We start from the raw sequence: 26,969 nt of genomic DNA, 5'->3' as shown, positions 1-26,969 counted from the left end.
TTTTATTTATTTATTTGACAGAGATAGAGACAGCCAGCGAGAGAGGGAACACAAGCAGGGGGAGTGGGAGAGGAAGAAGCAGGCTCATAGCAGAGGAGCCTGATGTGGGGCTCGATCCCATAACGCCGGGATCACGCCCTGAGCTGAAGGCAGACGCTTAACCGCTGTGCCACCCAGGCGCCCCCCTTTCTAAACGTTTTTGACCCTTTGGATGGCAAATTTCTGTGTCTTCATTAACACATAACTAGTTCTTCAGATTAGGGTCAAGGTGCTGTTCATATATAGTCCTGCAAAGCATTTTAACCTGTATGCTCATTTTGGCTAGTAAGCCTTTTGGAATATTGAAAAACTTAAGGATCCCACTCTTTCCTTTAAGACCCTTTCCAGGGTCCCCAGGAAGGAATATTGTGGCCCATGCTGCATACTCTCTGCAGCCCCTTTCAGCTCCTGCAGCCAACAAACAAGTTATTGGATGAATCAGCTTTCCACATGACCTGTCAGAAGCTTTGGGAGAACTTGAGAGGATTCTGGTTCTTTGCTGAGAAAGCTCTATGGTGATTTTATTGAGTAGTGAAGTTAAAACAGTGTTTTGCCTTTGGTAAACCACCCATTGTTGCCCACCACATGGCTTTGCGGTCTCTTTACTCTGCTTGATTGTGCGGGGTTGAGTGGGTGGTGAGCTGTGTATTCATTTTGCATTCAGCTCAGCATGCTTCAGAACCCTGTCTCCAAAGGCTTTTCATTTCATCGTCATGTTTATTTCAGTGGGCGTAGGATTAAATCATTCATGGTAAATTGCCTTGAATTGCAAACTCTAGGTACCAGTCCCATCCCCTCAATTTTGTTAGGTGATGCCTGAAGACTGCCAGCTAAGTGGCAACTTTCTTTTTTTTTTAAGATTTTATTTTTAAGTAATCTCTACACCCAACGTGGGGCTCGAGCTCACTACCCCGAGATCAAGAGTCACACGGTCCACTGAGTAAGCCAGCCAGCCACCCCAGGGATGAGTTTCTTTTAGTATGTTTCAAGTTTCAAAATAAAGTTTTAGTAAAGCTAGCAGATCAAGAAGGGATATGAAGGGGGGCGCCTGGGTAGCGCAGTCGTTAAAGCGACTGCCTTCGGCTCAGGGCGTGATCCCGGGGTTCCGGGATCGAGTCCCACATCGGGCTCCTCGGCTGGGAGCCTGCTTCCTCCTCAAGTTTCAAAATAAAGTTTTAGTAAAGCTAGCAGATCAAGAAGGGATATGAATGGATATTTGTATGCCCACGTTCATTGCTGCATTATTTACAATAGGTGTCCATCAGTGGATGAATAGATAAACAAAATGTGGACTCCACACAGTGAGATAGTATTCAGCCTTAACAAGGAAGAAATTCTTACACATGCTTTGACATGGATGAACCTTGAGGACATTATTTTAAGTAAAGTAAGCCAGTCATAAAAGGATAAATACTGTAGGGTTCCATTTATATGAGGTACCTCGAATAGTCGTATTCACAGAGACAGAAAGCGGAGTGCCATTACCAGGGGATGGGGTGAGGGGGGGAAATGGGGACTTAGCGTTTAATGGATATGGAGTTTGGGCTTGGGAAGATAAAAGAGGGAGATGGGTAGTGATGATGGTTGTACAATAATGTGCTTAATGCCACTGCAGTGTACATTTAAAAGCGGTTAAAATGGTAAATTGGGTATTATGTATGTTTTACCACAATAAAAAAATGATCAAGAATAATATGACAAATACCCAATACCCTTCTCCCCACTATCAGCTAAGAGATTGCAAAAATGAAGAATTGCAGTTGGCGTGTCACCTGTGTTACCGTGTCTCAATTTCATTGGGTGCATTTTGAAGAGTGAATGATGACTTGGGTGAGAGACTTCTGTGTCAGGAGAGCTTTCCTCTGCTTTATTTTCCATTTGCATTTGTTAGCTAAAGATAAACATGCTACAACAAGTAGGAAATGAATAAACTTGCTGTCCTTTAAAATTAGTGTTTCTAGAAACTTCTGAAAAGAAAAATTTTTTTACAAACTTCTTTTACCCTCTGGGCCTCAATGACTGTGGAGAAACAGTCAAGGGAAATAACACTCAACTTACCAGGACAGGAGACCGAGACAATAGATTTTCAGCCATTATCCTCCATACATGTGTGTTTTCAATATTTTTTGAGGTTCTCTTCTGTGCCAGGCATTGTATCAGTTATCTGTTGCCACAGTAATGCTACATGACAAACAACCACAAAACCTCAGGGGCATACAACAGTAAGCATTTATTGTTTCTGAATCTGGGGTCAGCTGGAAGCTAGCTGGGTGGCTTTTCTGATTTGGGGTTCCTTCCACGTCTGGAGGTCAGCTAGCGTTTGGCTTGCCCTCGGCTGCATGCCTAGGGTGACTGACAGCACTGCCCCGTGTGTCTCAGAGGCTCTGGGATCGCAGTGGTGGGGGTGTGGTAGAGCAGAAGGAAACATCCGAGTTCTCCTGAGGCCTGGGCTCCCAACCAGTGCACGGTTACTTCCTTTCCACTTGGTTTTCTGAGATAAGTCACATGGCTTGGGGAAACCCACTTTGTCTTTAAGGGAAGCACTCTAAAGTCAGGTGACAAAGGGCAAGATTAGGAGAGGGGTGAAGAATTTGGGCTAAATGAAGTCAGCATACCCCACCCTGTGCAGGGTGTTATAGTAGAGACATCTAGGCAATCCTCTTTATAGCCCTGAGCCAAAGGTAGCATCGTCCTCTTGTTACAGTCAGAAAAACCAAGGGTCAGAGAGGTTCTGTGACCTATCCGAGGCCACACTTCTAGTGAGATGCATAGTTTGGGTTTGTACCTGGGTCTGTCCAACCTCTTCCTCTATGCTGCCTCTTGCTGACTCCACCACAGCATGTTGGATTACTGCCTCTTTCTGGAAACATCTGTTTTGCCTTCTGTGCCTCTGTATTTGCCCCCCTCACCCCCACTATACTTCGTTATTTTGCTGTCTCCTCTTCTCCAACTTCATAAATGTAAGCTGCTTTTATGGTTTTCTCTTGGGCATCTTCTGTTGTATCTACTTGCCCATGGGCTCAGCCAATGCCACAAAGCATACAAGCCCCAAAGTTGACCTCTGGGCCAGCCTTCCCTCCTTGCTTCCTTCACCCCTCACCTCCATTCTCAGACACCCTGTGCTGGTTAGTGGTCTCTCAGCTTCAAGTAGCACTCACCCTGGCTTAACCCTGCTTAGGTCATAAAGAAATGTCCGTCTTACACAGCAAAAGTCTGGAGGCAAGGCAGACTCCTCGGGGCCAGGTTTCTTCTCACGCTGAGTTGGCTTTATGCTGTGGGCAGTGAGCAGAGCGATGGGCTTCCCCAGTTACATCTAGTGGGGGAAAGGGCAGGGGGCTTCTCTTTTTTGAGATGCCCTGGATGGACCCATCTTCGTCTCTCACTGTGCCACCCTGGCTTAGGGCAGCCTGCCCGTCCCTGTACCCATCCCTGGCTGGGCCTCGTAGACCAAGTTTGGTGGTCTGCCATCGAGTGGCTGCTGGGGGTGGGGGTGGAGGCCACTACTGTGTCCCTAGCTGGCCCCGTGTGATTGAGCAGTGGATTCTCCTGCCTGTCAGACTCTTGCTGCTGCTTTCTTCCACATTTTAGCTGGTGGCATCCCCACCTTCACTTCTTTCCATCAGCACTGGAGAGTCATTTTTAACTTGTCCTTCTTCTTCATCCCCTTCATCATTTGTTGTCCGTCCCTTTGTTTTTGAGGTTATTACTAAGGAACTGTTTGGGGTCGGGCTCTGGGGGAGCCTCTGGTAATCCCCAAGGAGGCTACCTCAGGTCTGCTCGCAGGAGCCTAGGGTTTGAGAATCTGACGGTCCCAGACAGCTTGGGCAGGATGAGGAGAGCGTCACGTGCGGCGTGCTCTGCCGTCCTGTGGTGGTGGTGGTGGTGGTAGGGCCACCTAATGCTGCCTCAAAGGCAGTCAGTCAGGGAGGGCATCCAGGAAGGCATCACTTCTAAGCTGATGATTCCACCTTAGCAAGGTGTCTCATTCTTAAAACAGCACCAACAAAATCATCCCTGGTCTCTGATTTAGACCCTTATCACCTCTTGTAGACCAGAGTTTGGCAAACCACAGCCTATAGGCCAAATCTGGTACTGCTTATTTTTTGTAAATCAAGTTTTATTGCCACAGAGCCATCTCCCTCGTGTATGCGTGATCTGGGGCTGCTTTTGCTCTCTGCCAGCAGAGTCACAGAGGTGCCGCCGGGACGGCCTGGCTTGCAGAGCCGAAAATATGTATGCTCTGGCCCTTTAGGGAATGGCTTTGCCAACCCCTGCTGTAGATGGGCAGAAAAACCCTGTTCCTGCCCTCCAAGAGGTTTCATCTCACAAAAGGAGACTTGCTTATGTGTGATCTGTAGAAAACTTTATAACAAAATCTGCTGGGGCAAAGATTTTTAAGTGCTGGAGCAGGCAGTACAGACAAAAATTGCTGCTGTTGGAGGGATTCGTGCCCATTTATTTCTCTCTCCTTCCCTCTGCTGTTCCTTTTTCTAGTCCATGAACAAATCCACATTCATCTTCTTCCTTTCTTTTCTTTCTTCTTCCTTCCTTCCTTCCTTCCTTCCTTCCTTCCTTCCTTCCTTCCTTCCTTCCTTAAGAGAGACAGAGAGCCTGCCCTCCCACGCCTGTGCACAGGAGTGGGGTGGGGGGCGGGGCAGAGAGAGAGAGTCTTAAGCAGGCTTCATGCCCAACATAGAGCCTTACGCGGAGCCCAACACGAAGCCCAATGCGGGGCTCGATCTCACAACCCTGAGGTCATGACCTGAGCCGAAATCAAGAGTTGGTCACTCAACCGACTGAGCCATCCAGGCACCCCTCCACATTCCTTTTCTTGCTTCAAGATTTCTAGATTGACATTTTCTAGATTTACAGTTTCTGAATTTACACTTTCCATAACACTCAGTTCCTTCCCTCTGAGGGGAGAGTAAAGGTGTACAGCAGTTTGGAAAATGAAAAGTCTGAGTCTGAGATACCATCTTTGAAATGCACCTTTGCCACTCTTCCGTACTTGAAAACAATGTAGGACTTGCTTAAATAAATGAGAAAAACATTTATTTGCTTTGAACAAAGAGCTAATGTATGCATTACTAATCTATTTGCTTGAAAAAAGGTCTGCTGAGAAACCTTCCCTGAGAGTAGCCTGGTCCTTTTATCTGCACTGCTCATTCGCATCTAGAAACTTGTCGTTTTCTGGATGACACCCCCCCAGAAGGACCTTGGCATTAAAACAACTTACAGCCCCTAGAGGAAGCCCCCCTCACCCCGTAATGGGCTTTGTTGTTCTGATGACCACAGACTTGCCCCCTCGGAAGGGATCTTGTGTGCTAGTGTGTTGTGTGGACCTCCCTGCTCCTTTTTTTTTTTTTTTTTTAAGATTTGAGTTGTAGTTTTCTTTTAGACTCAACATAAGTTTTCTTAGTTAGACTTAGTATTAAAATAATACATGGTTCATGTAAAATCTTAATATGGGGCGCCTGGGTGGCTCAGTGGGTCTAGAGGTGGCTTAAGTGTCCGACTCTTGATTTTAGCTCAGGTCATCATCTCAGGGTCATGAGATCGAGTGCCCCCCCCAGTCAGGCTATACTCTGGGTGTGGAGCCTGCTTAAGATCCTCTCTCTCCCTCTCCCTCGCCCCTCCCCTCTCTCTCTGTCACTCTCCTTCCCAAAAAGCAAAACAAAATAAAACAAAACAAAAACTTAATATAGGAAAGTCAGGGTATAGAGTCACATAAACCCCCGCCCCCTCCCATGCACACTCCCCAGAGAAGACTTAGCTCATGGTTATCTCCTCAGATCTCCACATATATACATTTGGATGAATCAGAAGATATTGCAGGTATTTGACCATAAAATGTCAATTTCAGGTAGTATGACCTAATCCAAATACATACTGACACAGACATGTTGGTATTTAAAAAAAAATACTAATGGGATCATAGTGTTTATTCTGTATCATAATTCGTTATGTTAGGTTGAAGAGAATTTTGGAGATCTTGCCATACCAGTTCATTTAGAGCTATGCCCCTCGTTAAGAGTCCACGTGTAGTTATACCACGAGCAGACTAACCAGTCCCCTAGTTGAAGGACATTTAGGATGATTCTGGTTTTTCACTCTTCTGAATAATGTAGCACTGAACATTTTGATATATCTTTGTACATTTCATGTAAATTATCTAAAGTATAACTTTCTAAAAGTGGAATTGCTGGGTTTTTTATTTAAAAAATTTTTTTTGGAAGACTTGGTCAGATGCCTCCAATCTCAGCTGGACTTGCTGACCTTGCGGTCCTTCATCCTCTAGGGGCACCACAAAGATGGGACTGCAGTGGAAGTCAGGCCGCCCCTCCAGGCCAACCCTGTGCAGTTACAAGCACTGGCACAAACTTCCCTCCCTTCACGGAACATTTGTGCCCTCACCACCCAGCAGGCACTAGGGACTGGCAGGCAAGAAATGATAGCACAGCTGACAAGGGCTGGGAGGAAGAGGTGCATATGAAACTCTGTGGGTACAGGGAAGCCCAAGTGACCACTTTATTCCTGGTGGGGGGGACCTTGGAGTGCCTTTCATAAGTTCACTAACAGAGGGAGAGCAATGCAGGGCTCAGTTGGAGTGGGGACACTGAGGTGGTGGCAGGCGTCAGCCTGCAAATGAGCTGTCCTGGCCTTCATGGAAGGGAGTGTGGACACTGAACTCAGCTGAGTCAAGGTGCCAGATGACAGAGCTCCAGCCAGCCACTGACCTGGGTAACAAGAGGGCCCTTGGCATGTAGCCTCCTGAAGGCTGTGCCACACGGCTACTCATGGATCAGGACCTGTGATGTTGCCTCCTGTGGTTCTTTTGTCATGATGTGCTTGATCCAAAGCCTGTGAAACATTCCAACAGACAGAGTCCAAATGTTATGTTTACTGCTCTGTTTTGTATACATAACTCCCCCCTTGCACCTTTGGGTTTCCTTGCAAACCATAGCCTTGAAAACAGGGTTTAAGAGTTTAGCTTCTTTTTTTTTTTTAATTGCTGTGAAATCTGTTTGTCAGTCTGGTGAAGCCTGTGACCTCTTCTCAGATAATGTTTGTACATGAATAAAATAAAGTCCATAGGATTGCAAAGGAAACCAATTATAGTACAATACGGTTATCAAAATACTGCAAAAACATAAATAATACGTATTCTGTATGGATGAATTAAATAGCAATATCCAGCAGTGGGTCTAGAGGCTATCATAATTTTGAAGTAAGGGTGAGTATAAATGACATTTCATGATAACTGCAGTGACCAGGATGAGAAATGAAAGATCTAGCCATGTGGTAGCAAACCCGTAAAATCCACAGGTGCTGCCGATACCAGTATGGTTCATTGCCTCATATGCATAGTGAAAAGAAAGGCCAGATTTCAGTTAGAGGATAGTCAAATTAAAGATACAATTTTCTTCCCACCCATGTTCAGCCCCCTGAATTACCTCTGTCCACAAACCCCCGTTAAGAATCTCTGCTTTTTGATATAGAAGAAGGAATTGTGGGGATGCAAACCCCCCCTTTGCATCAAGAAAATTCATAAAACACCCAGGCTTCCCCTGTCTTGATTCTGATGGGGATGAGAAGGGAAATTGTATTAAAAATGAGTAAAGGTTAGAAGGAAAAAAACAACCATTTTGACTAGCTGCAATAAAGATCTTTCCCCTTCTGCCTCAAGAGAGAAATGTGGAATTTTCTGTCATTCTCTAAATCTCCCAGGACAATGCCTGTTTGGGGTACTAATTTTAAGAACTGGGAAACTTTAGATTTGTTTGTGCTAGGTACTTTCCCCTTAGGATTCTCTCAGCATAGGCAAGGGAGATGACCCCCAGATGAGGGTCTCTCGGATTTTCTAGACCTTTGCTACACCTCCTTGTGGGCGTGTGCTCAAGTGCGCCTCCCCCTCCCTCCTCTCGTTCCTGCCCTCACTCCCCCCTTAACTGTAAAAGTTAGGGGTCTGATCTATTCGTCAGCAGCAAAGTTTGAGAATGCCTTTAAAAATAGATCCGTTAGAGGGAGTGTGTTGGATAGAAGGGAGAAATCTTGTTTATGCTCAACAAATAACTTATATTTAGAATCTTCCTTCAGTTTTTCCTTTGAAAATCTGTATTCTCATTTCACTTGAATGACTCTGCATGGAGCATTTAAAAGTAGATCAAACAAAACTCTATAAATATGTTGAGTTCTTTTGGGCACTTTGCCAAAATAAGCCTTGCTAAAGCAGAGAAAAGCAATGTGCTTTATGTATCAGATTTTCTCCTCTGAACATCCAGACTCCATCCCCTGAGACATGGGGGCCTGGGCTGGGGCAGTCAGGCTGGGGACACTTGGGGAAGTGTCCCTCTGCTATGGTCTGCTGTGGGTTGGCTCATTTAGATTAACGGGCATCCTGAAAGGCCAGAACCACCTCCTGCAACCAGCCTAGGGAAAGGGGAAGATCCGAAGGATGTTTAGAGACATCACTGTGTTTTTCAGGATTCCTTTATCTTGCTCTGATGGGAAAGGAAGGATGGTGAAAAGAAAATGAGTTACACTGGCATAAATCATTAACATGGCTGCCTTTTAACAAATTCACGAATGGTAAGACAAGTGGAGAAAAGGGAGGGCATCAGGTGGCTGCAAACCCACCTGTGAAGTTGGTCTGAACCCATCGTTCCAGTGGAAGAGGTAAGAAAACTGCGGTGAGGGGCCACGAAGTGGCAAAGAGCACGAGGCAGTCGCAGAGCTGGCTCCACTATGTTGGATGTCTCTCCTGTGTCGTGAGGCCCAGGACACTGTTCCTGTGCCTTAGTGCATTCCGTGTGGACCCCGGATGAATGGGCTGTAAATCTGAGCTCATGTGTCCTCTCCGTGGCCTAATTCATGTCCTGTTTATATAAGGTAGTTGAGCGTGAGGACATTATGGTGGTAGAAGTTCTTCGTGCCCTTGGCACCCAAATTATAGATGTGGCTTTTCAGGGAGTATCAGGCATTGACACTGAAAATATCCAGAGGCAGCTTCTCTTTGCAGAAGCTCGGTTTATTTAATGGATGGCCCCTTTCTATATCACACTAGCAGTAGAAAGTCGATGTCTTTGATCATTTGTTAACTGACTGACTTTAAGGCTATCTTCAGTGGCTCCTTTAAAACAGGGCATTAGACTGCGAAGCCTGTAGGCCCGAGGGAGGACTAGATCAGGGATTTGTGTCCCGCCCTCTGCTTCTGCATCAGTGAGAGAGAGTGGGCATTGGTGATGAAATGGCATCCTCATAACCGTCATGAGGAGTGTGTGGGGGTGTGGGGAGATGAGTGGCATTTGTTGAAGAAGGTATGCATGAAAGAGCCGAGAGGTGTCAGAGCTGAAGGGGTGGAGGCAAACAGACACAGCCGCTCAGCGGGGGTTCGCATCTGCTGGGATGAGGGTGGTGCTGGGGGGGGAGCAGTGGCTGGCGGGGGAGCCCAGACAAGGCGCCCCCATGGCTGAGTGTGTGTGTGTTCCTGTGAGCGAGTGAGCGTGAGCAAGCTCAGAAGATGGACACAGGGCCTCCGCCCCAACCCCCACCGGCCCCTGCCTCTGGGAGGGAGACGGCCATCTGGGCTGTGTGGTCCGCTCGGTCAGGCCAGGAAAAATGAGCTTGCATCCATAACCGGTAGGATGTAAGGGGCTCCTTGAGCTCTTGTAACAGCATCTGATCAGAGTACTGAGTAGTGTGGCTACAGGTCTGGAGCCGCTTCCTGGCTCACAGCTCCCGTCGTCTTCACGGACCAGCCACGACCACTTGAGACTCCCCTTGACATTCAGCCTGTGACACCACCTTTCCATCTGATTCAAATGGTATTTATTTATTTACCTGGAGAATAAGAGCGAACTTTACTATTAATGTCATCAAAGCATAATCAGAAAAAATTTAAGTCATAATGCACGATAATTATTTTAGTAGGCAACTGTAATGATTTTTAAAAAAAATATTATGGTGTATTATTACACATGCTTTGTAAAAATAAATTGATGTATAGAAACATTTATGTGAGTCTCTCTTTGCACTCTCCTAATCCCCCTTTCCAAAAATACCACTGTTAATTTGGGGCGTACCCTTCCATACCCTTTTCTGTGCTCGCACGACTGTGTTCTTGTACACACACCCCTTCTTTCATTTATTTAATTCTATCAGGCCTTCACATATTAGAATGTTGGATGAATCCATTTATTCATTAATAAACATTTCTTGAGTGCATACTCTGTGACTACGTTCTGGGTGATAGGAGTAAATCAGAGTCCAGCGTGGAGGGTATAGAGGGAAGGAGGGAGTGTGTATGTGTTTACAATGTTGGGAGCATATTGCACACATCATGTGATTTGCTCTTTTAATTGAATGTATTATGGACACCTTTTACATGTCAGTACATGCAGAACTGCTTGCTCGATTTAAAAGGCTGCTTAGTTTCCCGTGGCCTTGATATACCATGCGGCCATTCCCTCTCAGTGGACATTCAGGATGTTTCCTGTGTGGGTCTCTGGGCATATATGCATTTGCTATGAGGAACACTCCTGCCCTGAACCTTCTTAAACATACATCTCTCCCTACTTAGCTATTTTTTTCTCTTCTAGTGGGACTAAATTTAAAATCAAATATATGTAATTTCTTGCTCAGATATATATCCCTGCTCTGTCATTTGGTATGGATGATTGACAGTGGACCATAAACTTAGAAGAAAGCATTTAGGAGTATATCAGGCATTGTTTAATAACCTCACAGATGCTTCAGACTACACTGTTGGAGAATGTGGCACTTTTGACACCATGGCAAGATGACGGGCCACCATCTTTCTATCCCTATAGCTGTGACAATTCAAGGTGGCATTGGCTTTTTAAAAAAAAATTGTGGTGAAATACATACAGTGTAAAATTTAGCATCTTAACCATTTCGGCATTGGCTTTTAAGCATATGTGGGTGGGTGCCCTGTTTAATACCAGGTTGAGGTGTTAACTCTTTCCCTCTACCCTTTCTGTCCTTCTCCAGCATCCCTCTGATTGTCTAAAAAAAATTTTTGTTCCCAGAACAGTGACCCACAGACAGAATGTGGAATAGGTACTCATTAGTTCATTCATCCATCGATCCATCAAGAATGGGATTGAGTGTCTGCTCTAACAGGCCCTGAGCTAGGTGTTGGGGATCAAAGACAAGTGACAGAGGGTCATTGGCCCCCAAAGGGAGCAACTGAAACACATCAACTGATGAGGAGACTGTGTATCTGCCTCTCCTTCCCTGGGTGTATGGTTCCTTCCATCATGTTTTTCAGACTTTTGTCTCTCAGTGTCTTCTTTTGGGCTATCTGCTTGCTTCTAGGCTCCCTCCCCCAAGCCCACTTGCACCCTTCACACCAGCTGCTTCTCCCTACAGCACTGTTCTCATCACATCTTGTAGTCATTTCTCTGTCCAGAAACCTACTCTGGGCAAGTTCTTATTCTTAGTTCATCATCCAAAGTCCCCCAGAAATGCACCCCCAATCTGCCTTCCTGGTATTACCCTGCATTCATGGAAGAAGAGGCCTGCAGACCACAACTTATTTCACGCATGGGCCTCATACAAGTTATCCAGTCTTTCTGTGCCCATTCATGAAGATGGGACCAGCATCCCTCACGTTACAGGGCCAGTCAAGAACTTGAGGAAGGCATGTAACGTGCCTAGCTCGGTTCTTGGCACATGGCAGACACCTCATCAGTGTTTGTCTCCATCTCCAGCGGGACTCAGTGGATTTTCCTTATGCAACTTTTGACTTTACCTGCCTCCCTTCCCACCCCCAGGGCTTTGAGGGCCTAATAAATGGTTCCCTACTGATTCTACATTTTCCTCCTGTATCCTGGTGGGATTGGGAGCAAATGAGCACTGGCATAGCTATAACCTCTTTTCAAATGAACCTTCCCTTTGAAGTAGTAGGCAAATGGATTTACTGTTTTCTGCCATGCAAAGATGTTGATTATATGCAGCCCTAAGAGAATCAAGGAGGCTCATCTCCAGGGACCAAACAGTGCTGGTTAATTAAATACCATACATTTCCACTGTAACAGACCAGCCACAGCCAGAGGGGTTTGGCAAGAAAGACCCGCAAGTTCCTCATTTTTCTGGCATGTCATCAACCTCTGAAGTGTCCTCCTCTTCCTCTGAGTTATGTTACATTGAAACAGGATGAGGAGTGGGAATTTTCCCAGCAAAGGGTGTGATGCTGGATCCAGCAAGGTAAGTCATTCAGCTTTCTCTCTTCCCTTGCACCCCAAATCCACTGGATGTTTCGAGTAAAAGAGGTGATTCTCCACATTTGTTTAGTTTTCTTTGTGTTGTCTTTCCATCTTGAAATAGGAAACATGGCCCTTTGCATAAATTGAGGTTTCTGACTCAAGAACAGCCTCTTCCGGAATCTGGAATGTGCTCAGTAAGTTGGGGAGTTGCTGCACCCCCAGCAGTGATGGCTGGCTAATGAATCATAGAAGAGACCACCATCTTTTCCATCCCCCACTCTCCCAGGAGTGCACTTTCAGAGCTAGAAGCTGTTTGGTACGACTTTTCTGAAGTTCTGTGAAATAGAAATCACAGCATGGCACCGTTCATCTGGGTTATGTATTAGCCTAATATTGCCACATGAGTTTGATTTTTCTCCCTCTTGGGAGAAGAAGCTGAATGTAGAACCCGTATGGCATGTTCCTGGAAAGTCCCATTTATTTTTGGACAACCAATCTGTCTAGATGTCTCTTGACCCTGACTATTTGTTAGATTCGCCTGAGGAGCTCTTAAAATACAGATGCCCAGACCACTGCACCCCAGACCATTGATAAGGGGTTGTGCCTGGGCATCTGTATTTTTCCTCCCCCCCCTAAAATTTTTATTTAGAAAAATTTCAAATGTACAGAAAAGTTGTAACAGTATTACAATGAACACCCATCTAGGTTCCCCCATTATTAGCATTCTGCCACATTTGTTTTCTCACTCTATGTGTGTATACGCACCCACACGTGGGTGCATGCACATATGCGCACGCACACTCCTTTCTTCCTTAGGCAATTTGAAAGTAAGTTACAGATATCAGGACACTTGATCCCTAAATACTTTGAAACAAGGACATTCTCCTCTGTAACTGCAATGGAGTAAGCACATGCAGGAAATATAATGTTAATATAATGGTTTTATCTAGTATTGGTCCATATTCAGATTTCCCCAGTTCTCCCAACAGTGCCCTTTATAACCTCTTAAAAACCCCAAGTGCAGTTAAGGATCACATTATATTTAGGTGTTGTATCTCTTTACCGGTTTTAAATCTAAAACAGTTTCCTAGCCTTTAAAAAATTTTTTGTGATAGTGACTTAAGAAAGATTTTTAAAAAAACCAGGTCAGTTTCTATAGACTCATCATGCTGGATTTGCATGATTGTTTTCTCACAGTCAGATGTAGGTTAAATGTTGGGGCAGGAGCATTCTACAGGTGACGTTAAGTCTTTTTTCGTATGTCACATGAGGAGATTCATTATTGACAATGTGAGCTTTAAGACTGTGTCTGTCCGGTTTCTCCATTCTAAGAGGAACATTTTCCTTTTGTAATTAATAAATAATCTGTGGGGAGATACTCGGAGACTCTTTACATATCCTGATCCCCAACAAGCTTTCACCCAGTGGTTTTAGCAACCAGTGATTTTTTTTAGCAACCATTGATTCTGAATCAATGGTTGTTATGATGCTTTTAAAATGGTGATTGTCTGTTTCTATCATTTCTCGTTTTATCAGCTGACATTCTTTTTTAAAGATTTTATTTATTTATTCGAGAGAGAGAGTGAAGGAGAGAGAGAGCGCCGAGTGGGGAGAGGGGCAGAGGGAGAGGGAGAAGCAGACTCCCTGCTGAGCAGGGAGCCTGATGCAGGACTCAATCCCAGGACCCTGGGATCATGACCCGAGCTGGAGGCAGACTTTTTTTTTTTTTAAATAAAGATTTTATTTTATTTATTTATTTATTTGACAGAGATAGAGACAGCCAGCGAGAGAGGGAACACAAGCAGGGGGAGTGGGAGAGGAGGAGCCTGATGTGGGGCTCGATTCCACAACGCCGGGATCATGCCCTGAGCCGAAGGCAGACGCTTAACCGCTGTGCCACCCAGGCGCCCCTGGAGGCAGACTCTTAACTGAGCCACCCAGGCTTCCCTGACATTCTTTTTCTAAAGGAGAGCTTTTGCTTCTTCCCCTGTCCCTATCTCTCTGATCTTACCCGTTCACCTAGCTAGGTAGCTATCAACCTCACTACCTATTGAACTTGTCAGTCTGGGTTCATCAATTATTTTGGAAATGAATAAGTGATAATACAACCCTCAGTACAAGCTGTTACTGTCTCAGATTTGACCAGTGGAAGCCCCGTCAAGCTGATCTCTGTGTCCTTTTGAAATTACCACCCGAGTGTTTGAGCACTTCACTGATGTTAGCATTAGTGGATATTCTCTTCTCGCTTTGTGTTCTCTTTGTCCCAGCTCTGGAAGAAGCCATGATTCTGTGGAGACCTAGTTCCTCAGGGACTGCTATTTAGATTATGCATGCTACCCAGGTGATTTCAATATGCAGCCAACATTGAGAACCACTGGTTAGGGGGATCACCTGTTCCCACAAGGTGTTTTCTCCTTGTCATCCACCATCACCCACTGTCACCTGTAATTAGTGGCACTGATTTGTTACTGAGGTTTAGAGTTTTGTGGGTAGCATCCCTTGGTGAGCTGAGCTCACATGCAGGTCACTGACCCCAACCCCCAGAGAGTACAGTTCCATAGGTCTGCCCTGCATTTCATCCTTCTGACACAGGCAGGTGGTCCCCAGGCCATGTCTGGAGAAAATGTCAGAAGTAACCCTGGAAACAAAATTGGGGGCTTCTTCTAATTTTCTCCTTGACTTTTATCAATGTTTCCTGTCTTGCAGTATGATCTCAGGATATCACCATGTCCCCTAAGCATGTGGCGAGGATCCATTTGTTTAATTTAGTGGGTTCCTTGAAAATCTCAGATGATTTAGACCCTTGTAGTTTGTACTGGTGTTCTGTCTTAGGGGATATGAGATGTAAAAAAAAAATAGGCTCTGTGAGTGTTGAAAGTTTTCAGTTGACCCAAAGACTTTTTCCACCACTGCATTATTTGTTGTTATATATTTTGTGGTCATTGAATGAATTGGCCTAGTAAAGTTTTCACATGTTGTAAGACCCTAGAAGGCACTAAAATATAGACGAGTGTGCTGCTCCTAAGGATGGGTCACGGCACCCTTATAGTTTCTGCTCTGTCATTTTTAGAGAGTGTGAGTGGACTTCATTTCCTCCCCCTCCGGCCAGTTTTCTTTCATTAAAATATCCAGCAGCCCTAGCCTCAGTATCCAGCATCTGTAAGGAAACGCTCCTGATTTGTGGTTTTTCACTTCCTGGTTTCACATCTTAACCACGTCCCACGTTGGCCCAGCGAGTCTTTCCTACAATCTCAAGACCCATAGCTGAGAATTCTTAAGAATAGTCAGATGTGGGAGGCAGTGGCTCTGGACTTGCATCCACTTTCGAGCTGTAAGGCCTCTAGTAAAACACTCAATCTCTATGTCTCTCCTTGCTCGTTAAAAGGGGGTTCGGCGTGAGGATTAAGTGGGGTAATACATATACAGTACTTAGCAGTCTCTGGCATACAATAAGTGCTCAATAAATGCTAGCTGTTATTATTTTATTACGCAAAGCTGGTCACGAATGTAAGGGCAGGAATGAACGAGGCCTGGTGGGGCATTGCGAGCGTGCCTGCCTTGGCGTCTGTGTGCCCGCGTTCCGACATGTGAACGCGTGGCCAGGCATGTGTATTGTGTGGCCATCGTACAGCACGGCAATAAAGGAGAGACATGTCAGGTATGCCCTGTGAAGTCTGCGTTGTCCGTACATTTTTTGGCAGGCTGTGTGCGCCTCTACATTAGCGTGTATGTCCGTAAAACCTGTGTGTATTACTTCTTGCGGTTATGTCTCGGGAGTTAAGTGGTCCTGCCTAGAAAACACACGCAGTGACAAAGGATGGTGGCAATGGCCCTGACATGAAGGAGGAAAAACATATGTTCTCTCCTCTTTCTAGTTGTTCTGATATCAATTTGTTTTGTTGGCCATGATCAGCAAATGCATTTAAATTTTTTTAAAGATTTTATTTATTTATTTTACAGGTAGAGAGAGAGAGAAAGAGCACAAGCAGGGGGAGGGGCAGAGGGATAGGGAGAAGCAGGCTCCCCACAGAGCAGGGAGCCTGATGTGGGGCTCAATGCCAGGACCCTGGAATCATGACCTGAGCCAAAAGCAGTCTCTTAACTGACTGAGCCACCCAGGCATCCGATGCATTTAGCTTTCTTTCAAGACTCAGTTTATTCCATGGAGAAAAAGCCAAAGGTAACGTGTGAAAACTTGAGTTCATGTGGACTGGGCTGTGGGTGTGAATGTGGTAGATCAAATTCAGGGATTCTAAGCCATGGCCTTGGGCAAGTCATCCTCATTTTTCTCCAGTTTATACCAGCTATTGAAAGGAGATGACATTGTTGTCTACATACCTCCACAAGGAAGGTCAAGACTGAGTAGTAAACATCAGTGAAATGCCAGGAGGGGGGAAAATGGCCAATGACATCCTTAATCTCCCTTACATTTTGGATGGACAGAGGCAACTGAAATGCCGTGTCTTCTGACGTCAGCCATCCACCTTGAACTGGGTTTTAGATTGGGTAGATCTGGCAAACAGGTTTGGAACGGTGATGTGCAGAAGTTGAGGCCTGGAAAAACAGCAGTCTGGGAATTTGGGTGAAAACCTGAGGCTGTTACACAGTGTCACACGAAGCAGTTAAGTACAAATTGCAGAGAATGTGGGACAAGATGTGAACAGAATCGTGGAATCTCCAGCATTGGAGGAGAGCTCTGAACTCAGGCCGAGGAGATACTGCCGCTCATGAGCTTGGTGTCCTTGGATAAGTCATTGAGCCCCGATTTTCTCATTTGCAAAATGGTTGCTCATTCTGGCTCCTTTCTTTTTCTTTTTAACTCATGTGGTTGTCAGGATGAGATTGGATGATGGATACCGGCAGTGCTTTAGAAAAGACCGCAAGTTAGCCCAGTGCCAGAGGGAATACTGTTTCTGCCCGGGATCAGGTCAGGTGGCCTTTACCATCAGCGACCTCTGCATATCCTGCTGTGGGGCTCACTTTTCTTGGTTCTGTACGTTGGCAATGTGTTTGATAGGACTTTATGCCACCGATGAAATGACCTTCTTAGAGGCTTTTAAGAACTATTGATTAGCCTGGCAGACAGAAACTAGTAAACGTGTCATTCTTCCTGATACCAGACAGGGCTTTACAGAAGTCAGAGATTTGGTTTATAGGCAGAGATTTGGTTCAAGAGAAACCTGATTATTCTGTTCCAGGTCCTGAGTCTGCGGTGTTAGTCTATTCTTGAAGAATACATCACTCTCCCTTTCGCCGTTTGCATAGCATTGGGTTAGATGCTGCTTTTTACAGAGGGTTTTGTGAAGACACGAACTTACAGGTAACTGTGTCTTATGATTTCAGCCAACACTGGGTCTTCAGGTGTTATTTTCAAGTCACTCTGGTCAGGACTGGTAGCTTCTGTGCTTGTGAATGTTAGGTTTCAGAGATTTGTCACGTTTACTTGTTCTGTGTTTGGATTTGTACGTGCAGTTTGCTTCTAATATAACATCTAGCAAATAAAGCGCTTCACGATTCAGAGTAGAACTTCATCTTAAGAGGTGTATATGGGGGCAGGGGAGTCACAGGGAGTAGGAGGTGGGAGCTGAGATCGCCCTGTCATCATCGTCTTGGCCTTCTGAGCCAGAATGAGGCATCTGTACCCTTTACAACAGGGTGCTGGATTTGCCTCCCGTTGCATCGGACACCGTGGAATCACGGTAAAGCTCTTGGCCCCGGACTACCACTCTTCCTCACTCCCTCCGGGGAGAAGCCAGCTGGGATGCGCCCTCACTGCCCGGGAGAGCCGGGCCCCCTGTGGGTCGCCCTGTGCCACCTGCGGACAGTGCAGTCAGCACCTGGCAGTTGGCCCGAGACTCCGCATCTCATCAGGCCCAGGCGGCTTGTGGTTTTGCACGAAGGGGTGGAGTATATTTGTATAGTCGCCAGAGATGTGATTAGACAAGATATTGATTCTGAACCTCTGCCCCCTTTCTTCTGTTCAACTTGGTTGTTCTGTGGTGAGGTTCAGGAGGAGAAAATGGAGCAGAGAGAACTAGGCCACTGGCTTTTGAAACATATTGATCAGTGAGCCCATCAGATGTAGCAAAGACCTTCCCCTTTGTATGATGCCATGCTGCGTGGGGGCCTTAATGTGGCCTGTGATCACTCTTGCAGGGATTTGCTTTCTCAGGGAAAAGATTAGAAAAGGAAAAGAATCACTGTAGGCTGTATCCAAAAATAATGCCAGCATTTCTAAATGTGTTTCCTTGAAGTCGTTGATCCCTTTGGTTTTCTAGGCCATGTGGTAGCAGGAGGGAAGAATGTGAGGTGGTCAGCCTTGAGCAACAAACTTCGGAACAATGCGGGTCTCACTTCTTCTCTGCTATCCACCTCTCCCCGGCTTGGGCCTCCGCTGCTGCCTATCTTTCTCCCTACCCCACCCCCATCACATGTACCACATGCATGTTCTTTCTGCCCCAGTGCATGTCTGTGGTGTGGACAGTTGCATCTGTACTTGAACCAGCTCTAAGCCAGGGTCTCCCAGTCAGGCCGCTCTGGGTGAGCGAGATGCTGTGACCTTGAGTCCTTGTCTTCCGGGCAAGTGAAGTGTGGTCCTGGCTTTTATCTTGATTTGCCTGGGTTGGCTCTGTGTGAGCAGCCAGGGATCCTGCTAATGGGTCCCCTGGGACAGAGGGAAGAGGACCGAAGTGGATTTGTTGAACCCCTATGGGGCATTTGAAATGGCCCCAAGGGCAGGCTGCAGTCTAACTAGCCTTTGCTTATCAGGCCTGAGTTCCAGCATGTTGAAAGGGTGATGATTAGTAAGAAAAAGGCCAGGCTACTCTATCTTTTCCTTTGCGCATTTGGGAAAAATTTCCTCTGCCTTGCTAGCATTAGAAGCAGACCATTCCTTTTATTCTACTACATCACATCAGCTTTCATTAAAACTCAACAGCAGCAAATACAAAGCCCCATCCGTGGAAAAGCGTTTAAGGCAACACTGTGCTCCAGCGCTTCGGGGGTGGGGTTTTTGCCTTCTGCGCCAACGGATCGGTTTCTCATATCCATGCCTTTCTGACCCAGCAGCTTTTTAAAGACCAAGAAGCATTGCTCTGCTTTCTCCCGCCTCTCTCTGAGACCAGGGCTGCCGTGCCTCTAGCCATGTCCCAGAGAGCATATTTGAGACAAGTCAGCTTAATTTGCCTGCATGCCTAGGAAGCCTCTCTTTAAAATCTAGGTTTGAGACAAGAGCTATATCTAAGTATTTTGCTTTTCCCATTCAGGTGAGCGACGGAGGCGCCGCTGCCAGGTGGCATTCAGCTACCTGCCCCAGAATGACGATGAGCTTGAACTGAAAGTCGGCGACATCATAGAGGTGGTAGGAGAGGTAAGTGTGCCGGGCGGCTGAGTGAGTGACCTCGTGGGCGGTCAAGACCCACCCCTGGTTGGCCTTGCTGTGGCAGATGTTAGAACTTAAAGACACCTTAGACGCTATCTGGCTGAGCCTCTCCTCAGAGGAAATGGGTTCCCAGGAAGGAATGCAGCCAAGCCCATTAGGAGCAGGTGTGGGCCATTTGAAATTCCAGGCTTTCTCGCACAGCGTACTAGGCGCTTCTGAGGTTCCAGCCCACTGCCACAGCTTTTCTCTTCTGCTTGAGTTGCCAGTAGACTCTGGCTCTCCAGAGTGACCCTGAGCCATCTCTAGAGAGTGAGTTCCATATTCATCATGGGGGACACTGTGCATTCAAAGAGAAGGAAAAGAAGTGACATTTATAGAAGACTAGTATGTGACAGGTGTGAGGTGTGACAAGATTCTTTACACATTTGCCCATTGGGTGGCCCATCACAGGCACTTCATTTTGTGGATGAGAAAAGAGGCTCAAGAGGCCCTAGAAGAAGAAAAAAAGACCCTGGAAGAGTCAGGGCTGAGAGTTGGAGCCAGGTACAGCTGGCTGGAGACCAATTGTTCTCTCCACTGCACCGCATTCCCTTATTGCTGCTTCGGTCCTGGCCTCTCGGGGCAGCTCTCCTAGTGGAGTGGCCCACCATGCACCGGCCCAGGACTCTCAGGCTGGGCAATCCCGGGCTTCAGACTTAGAACCTGATCATTCATTCTGATTCAACACATGTGTCTGTATATAGAAATACAGGGCTCCGATAGTTTTGGTTTCATGAGTACCATCTGACCTTACAGAAACCCATGATTTACAAAAAAAGGAAGCTAGAAGTCAAGGACGGGATTAAGTGAACTGTGGCGGGGGTCCAAGTAGCAGGGCTGATGCTAGCCACCAGATTCCATGATGCTCGGACAAACATAAATTGAGGGTGCGTCAGAGTTTTATTTAACTCATTAACGAGGGGATCTGCAAGAAGGTACGGCTGGCTCAAAGAGAACTGTGGAAGAGCCAAGTATTTGTAATGACTGAAAGAGAAAATACACGATGAAGGTTGCTAAAGCAGATGCAGAGCTACATGGTATCCTACAGGGCGATACGCTGTAACCTTCCAGGTTGTCTCTTTAGGGGATAAGGCATGTGTATGTCTGGCAGTCAAGATTTATCTTCATTGCCATCTGAACAGAATCATTCTCATCACTTTTGGTTTTCTGTCAGTTAACTTCTGCGCTAACGGAATCATAAATAGCGAATAGGGTGTCAAACAAAGATAGGTGTCTCTGGAGAATCAGTTACTGGGATTCCCAGTGTGGCATTGGGAGGACACAGAACAACCCCTATCGCCTATTTCCTAGTTTTGGAGAATTTATATTACTATGTCATTCATCATTTTTTGAGAGACAGAGTGTGTGTGCAAGCAATCAGGGGAAGGGGCAGAGGGAGAGGGAGAGAGAAAATAAGCATGGAGCCCGACTGACTCTGGGCTCGATCTCATGACCCCGAGGTCATGATATGAGCTGAAATCAAGAGTTGGACGCTTAACCAACTGAACTACCTAGGCATCCCTCATTCATCGATTTGTATCCCTGTTGCCAAGCAGGGCACTTAGGAGACATTTGTGGAAAGTTGAATGAGTGAAACATAAAGAGGCAACAGAGTAGAACATTTATGCCAGTAGTAGAAGGACAAATTTCTTAAGAGCGAATCCATGGAAGAAATTCCAAAGGAAATAATAAACAGCGTGACTAATTTAAAAAAAAAAAGAGTTAAAATTTTGGCATAATTTGAAGCGACTTTAGCTAAAAAAAAAAAAAAAGAACAGAGAACAACAAATAATAAACATTTGCAATAAATGATCATGAAAAGTTACTGTATATATCACATATGAAATTATATTAGGAGGGTATATGACAATGATAAATGCTAGATAAATCGGCCATAAACACAAATCCCGCAAAGGGAAAGAAAAATCTTTACCATGAGGAAATGTTCCACCCTGCTATTAATTAAATAAATGCAAATTAAAACAATAATGGGTCTTGCTTTTGAGAATCCTAAGAGAACATTTTACAGTAAGGCTGTTGGTAATGCCGAGAAAAAGTGGTGACTTCGTATATCTTTATGATCCTAATATGAAGCTATTTAGCAGGTTATGGCAAGAGCTGTAAAAATCTGAATTAACATGCTTTGAGCCAGTAATCTCACTCCCAGGAATTTTTCCAAAGAAAATGGTTAACAGAAAAAAATATGTGAAACACGTTAATTGCTTGTGGTAATGAAAAATAATCAAGAGAAAATAGTTATGTGAATTAAGTTATATTATTCAGCTGGAAGATTGTGAAGACATGAAGATGGCAAACCCAGAGGTCTTTACATCTGTATTTATTACAATACTCTGCTATGTAATTTTCTGTTAAATTCTGCTAACCTGAGAGCTTTTCAACAGCAGGGATCTGGTTTTGATCTATCTTAAATACGTGGTACCTGGAAGAGTGCCTGAAACCTAATATGTACTTTAATAAATGCTTGCTGGATAAGTAAGCGAATAAATGGAAGTATGAAAAGATTTTTTTGCAAAATAAATGAACAGATCAGGACACAAAATTGCATACACTAGGACACAGCCATGTAAAATACATCTCTGCGTGTGTGATTGAAGACCGTAAGGGAGCAAGAGTTGAAAATGATTGTGACACAGAAGACAGTTTTTCCTTTAATGTTGTAATAATGTTTTACGAAATACGAATCAAGATAAGGAAAATTATTAACACATTTCTGAGACATAGTGCCCTCCCTCACCTGCCCGTTGGCTGTAGGGAAAGCAGGGGCATGGATTGCTGAAGGAGAGGAGGGATCGCAGGTGTTACTCTTCACGCTGAGATGATGTAGGATGTCCCCGTCACCAGCAGGACCAGTGTTCTGTTCACTCACAGCCAGTTCAGTGCCAGGCTTCATGATGGGCTTGCTTCTCAAAGGAAAAAGGAAAAATATGTAACCTAGGATATTTATGTAAAACAAAACATAGAGGTTGGCCTTTCAAACCGTATTTTAAAAATTATATTATCAAAAATGAGTTTTCCCATTATGTCAATTTACTTGTAATATTGCAGATATTGGGCTATTGTCACTGTATAATATAAAATATGCCTTTTTATAATGGATGTATAAATGCCAGTGGGTATTTTCTCATTCCACTGAAAACTAAAAATAAACATACCAAATCAATAAAAACTCTTCAATCACAGGGACAGATTGAGGTAAGCCCATAGTATTAGCTTTGCAAGACTATGAAACCAATCAATCTATTGGGCAATAAAAATATAACAGATGATATCGTGTATGTGTGTCTAAATATATTATATTCTTATTGATTGATTAATGGATTGATCCTACAGTATTGCAAAGCTATACACACACACCCCTTACCTCAAAAGAACAAAAAAAACCCAGACAACTCTTAGGAGGATTTTGGAGGTCTGGATCAAGTAGAGAATCTTAAAACATGATATTTTATATATATTAATTACATTAGATATGTATCTTATTTAAGACAAATTAATTAAGATAATTGATATCTTATTTAATTTTGCCTGAAAATATAAAAATGTACATTCATTTGCCATTTGTCACCGTAAGCTCATAGGGTCAAGGCGTTTTCCTTAAATATGGGTTTGCTGGTTTGAGTTCCATCCTCTCTGCATCCATAGTGCCTCCTTCATGATTTCCATCAGTTTCTTTAAAATGGATTGACAACAACACAAGGGAAGCAACCGGAGTACCCGCTCCTTCTAAAGAAAGATCTGCAGTCCACTGCCCCCCCACCGCCCCATCTCTTCTGGTTGTCTCATCCACACCAAATTTGGCAGCAGGTTGTGTTTTTTTTCTTTTTAAACGTTCACATCGTTCACCATTATCCCTTGTCACCACTAACTTTGTCTTCACACTTACCTATTTTTTGAGCCATGTAACCACATGGTGGGCTAACAGAGCAGTGGGCTGATGCAGGTTTGTGTAGATGCAGCCTGACCCCCATCTGGCAGGAGTTGACTGCCAGCCCCTAGCGCTCAGCCTGGATGGGCCTGTGCAGGGTGGCTTGGAGAAGGAATGGGGAATGCACGGCTGTCGGGGCTGAGTGCACCTGGCAAAGTCACCTTCCTCTGAAAAGCACAGAGCATGCCTCTGCCTCCTGGCTAGAGACAGGGACTCTGCTGTCATCATTAGATTCATCTCTGTGAATCTAAAAGAACTGGGATGCCAGTTCGAAAGGAAAAATAGCAGACTGAGTTCTTGGGGTTTTTTGGGTTTTTTTTAAGAAAATCACTTGTGTCTTTTTTGTCCAGAGTGGAGAGGACTGATCAATGCAGGTGAAATTGTAATTATAAGATCAGAGATGGCATATAGACAAGCTTGTCAGGAATAGTGGCATTTGAGGGCCTCTGGAGTTTCAAACCTGGCTTGCTGGCCCATTTTTTTTGAAAAGTGCATTGAAGCCTCTTTGTTTTCCTGTCTGTGTTATGTAGAGCCTGGAAAATGAGCCACTTTTCTTCTTGTGTCAGATAAGCTTGGTCTCCACCAGTCCCAATGGTGGCCCACGGAATATTCTGAGATTCTTGCTTCTCTTTGTTCCTTGTGGTTTGTTTTTGAGGTATTTTTCAATGGTCCCTAGTAAGGCTCGCTGGAAACCAATGGCTTTCATTTCAGATTTAAAGCCTGACCTGGCCTTATAGTTTGCAAAGATGGTAACTTGCACTTTTAAGAAACTTAGGCATCTTCTCATACCCACAACAGCAGGTTTGGTTCTCTCAGTTTGAGTTAAATGAGCTATTGAAATTCTTCAGAAGTTTAACTCAATCAGACAATCTTTGTGGGTATGGATGGGCAGTTACAATATTGTGAATTATAGTAAGAACTATATATATCTGGTCTCTGTCCCATTTTTGGCACAGAACTCCTAAAACTCTTGGAACTTCTTTAAAGAGTGATAAAGGTGTCTTTCCTTATGATAATGAGGTAACTATTGAAACACCTAAGCAAAGGGGCCCGTTGCCAGTGGAGCCAACTGGAGCCAACGGTACGCTTACAGGGTTGGAACTTTCAGTCCCATCCACTGACCTTGGCGAGGGGAGAGGGGCTGGAGGTCGAATCAGTTGCCAGTAGCCAGTGAGTTAATCAACCATGCCTATGTAATGAAGCCTCCATAAAAACCCCAAAGGACAGGATTCAGAGAGCTTCTGGGCTGGTGAACATGTGGAGGTGCGTGGAGAGTGGTGCCTGGAGAGGGTATGGAAGCTCTACGCCCTTTCCCCGCACCTCGACCTGTGCATCTCTTCCATCGGACTGTTCCTAACTTACATCCTTTTCTAATAAATCACTAATCTGGTAAGTAAAATGTTTCTCTGAGTTCTGTGAGCTGCTCTAGGAAATTAACTGAACACGAGGAGGGGATCACGGGAACCTCTGATTTATAGCCAGTGGGTCAGAAGAATAGGTGACAACCTGGACTTGTAACTGGCATCTACAGTGGGGGGGAGGAGAGGCAGGGAACAGAGCAGTCTCATAGGCCCGAGCTCTTAATTTGTGGGATATGCAGCTGTCCCTCGGTAGAGAGTGTCAGAATTGAGTTACATGGTAGGACACCCAGCTGATGTCTGAAGAATTGCTTGTTGGTGTGGGGAAACCTCCCTCACCCCCTACACACATTGGAACTGGGTCCAGGGACCCCAAATAGCAGGTAATGCTCATTTTATTCTTGGTGCGAGAACTTCAAAGACTTGCCTTTTGTTTTGTGCTTGCCCATGAGAAGTCAAGTTCATTTAAAAGCTGATTAATTAATAGGTGATCCAAGCATACCTAAATTCTCACCCATCAAGGCACCCCTTGCTTTAGAAGGTTTGTTATCTTTTCAGAAAAAGAGATAACATTAATATAAAACTTTGTTTATTAGAATGTGATAATCCAAAGAGCTTAGGCTGCTTTACAGTCATTTCTTCCAGTGATTTTGGGTAGACATGTCTGATGATGTAATTTGCAGAGGTGACAGAGCAGGTTAAGGAGAGGGAAGCCAGGATTAGAAGGAAAGGTGATTAGATTAGCATCATCAGCCCACAAAGCAGACTACAACTGTATAAACGCAACATATTTGCAAGTTGAAATGTATTTATAAGAGATTTGCATAGCTGTGGGATTTATCAAATATTTGAGTGCTTACTCTGTGACAGAAACTTCTTCATGGATATTCAGAAATTTATTGAACGGGATCTCTGTCTTAAAACATGCTCAGTATAGTCAGGGAGGGTAATATGCACAGCTAAGAAGCTAACTAAGAACCCAAGATGGTACGAGAGTGGCAAACGATGGCATTGACAAATGAGGAAGGAATTTAAAAACAAAGGCACTCAGTGAAGGTGACGAAGATGCTTCCTAGAACAGGAAGAATTTCAACTGCAGGCACGTGGAAGGTGAGAAGTGTTTGGATTCATTCAGCAAGCACAGGGAATATTGTGAAAAGTGCCGGGCTAGTCTGGAGAGGGGAGGACAGGGTGTTGGTACAGCCCTGCTCTGGAGTCAGGGATGACCTGCGAAGCTTCTGCAGTGGGTGTGGCATATTGGAAGCAGAAGCCGGCCCCAGCAATGAAACGCAGATGAGATAAGTGATAGTGCCTCCTACACTGAACTTTTTTTTTAAGGTTTTAAAATTTTATTTATTTCTCAGGGAGAGAGAGAGCGTGCACAAGCAGGGGGACCTACACTGAACTTTTTTTTAAAAAGATTTTAAAATTTTATTTGTCAGGGAGAGAGAGAGAGCGCACACAAGCAGGGGGACTTATACTGAAATTTTTTTTTAAGATTTTACAATTTTATTTATTTGTCAGGGAGAGAGAGAGAGGGTGCGAGCACAAGCAGGGGAGCGGCAGGCAGAGGGAGAGGGAGAAGCAGGATACCGACTGGACACCCAGGCGCCCCTCCTACACTGAACTTTTAAAGGAATACCCCCATTTGAAGGTTTCTTACGTATGGGTGTTCTAAGATTAACACAATGCCATAGATAATTTTCCCACCTGTGAAGAGTTGGGGGACAAAGCTTCAGGATCTTGATTCATCAGAAAAGTTATCTTGTTGGCTGGATTTACTCTTTGCTCATATTTTCAAGTTGGAATGGTAGTAAGGTCTTAGCATAAAGTCATTTAGGACTGTGGGAACCCGTAGACTAGACTGTAGCAATTTGGAAGGACAGGACTGTCAAACGTTGCTGAAGGATGTCGAGAAAAGCCCTACCAAAAACCGTTTCTACTGTGAGGCGAATCATGGATGTGGCTCTGTCTCATTG

The 26,969-nt window shown here is 44.9% G+C and overlaps 1 protein-coding gene across 5 annotated transcripts in view; it reads left to right on the top strand.

Moving 5' to 3' along the window:
• The window catches only part of SH3KBP1 (SH3 domain containing kinase binding protein 1), a 329,089-nt gene that overhangs the window by 145,481 nt on the left and 156,639 nt on the right, over positions 1-26,969 (top strand). For all 5 annotated transcript variants that reach the window (XM_034649071.1, XM_034649072.1, XM_011236658.3 and 2 more), the window contains one exon: positions 19,532-19,635. In XM_034649071.1, coding sequence (XP_034504962.1) covers positions 19,532-19,635 — 104 coding nt within the window. The remainder of the gene's footprint in view (positions 1-19,531; positions 19,636-26,969) is intronic.

Source organism: Ailuropoda melanoleuca, chromosome X (assembly GCF_002007445.2).
Source record: "Ailuropoda melanoleuca isolate Jingjing chromosome X, ASM200744v2, whole genome shotgun sequence".
Classification (NCBI taxonomy): Eukaryota; Metazoa; Chordata; class Mammalia; order Carnivora; family Ursidae; genus Ailuropoda; species Ailuropoda melanoleuca.
This window is presented reverse-complemented; position numbering and strand designations above follow the sequence as displayed.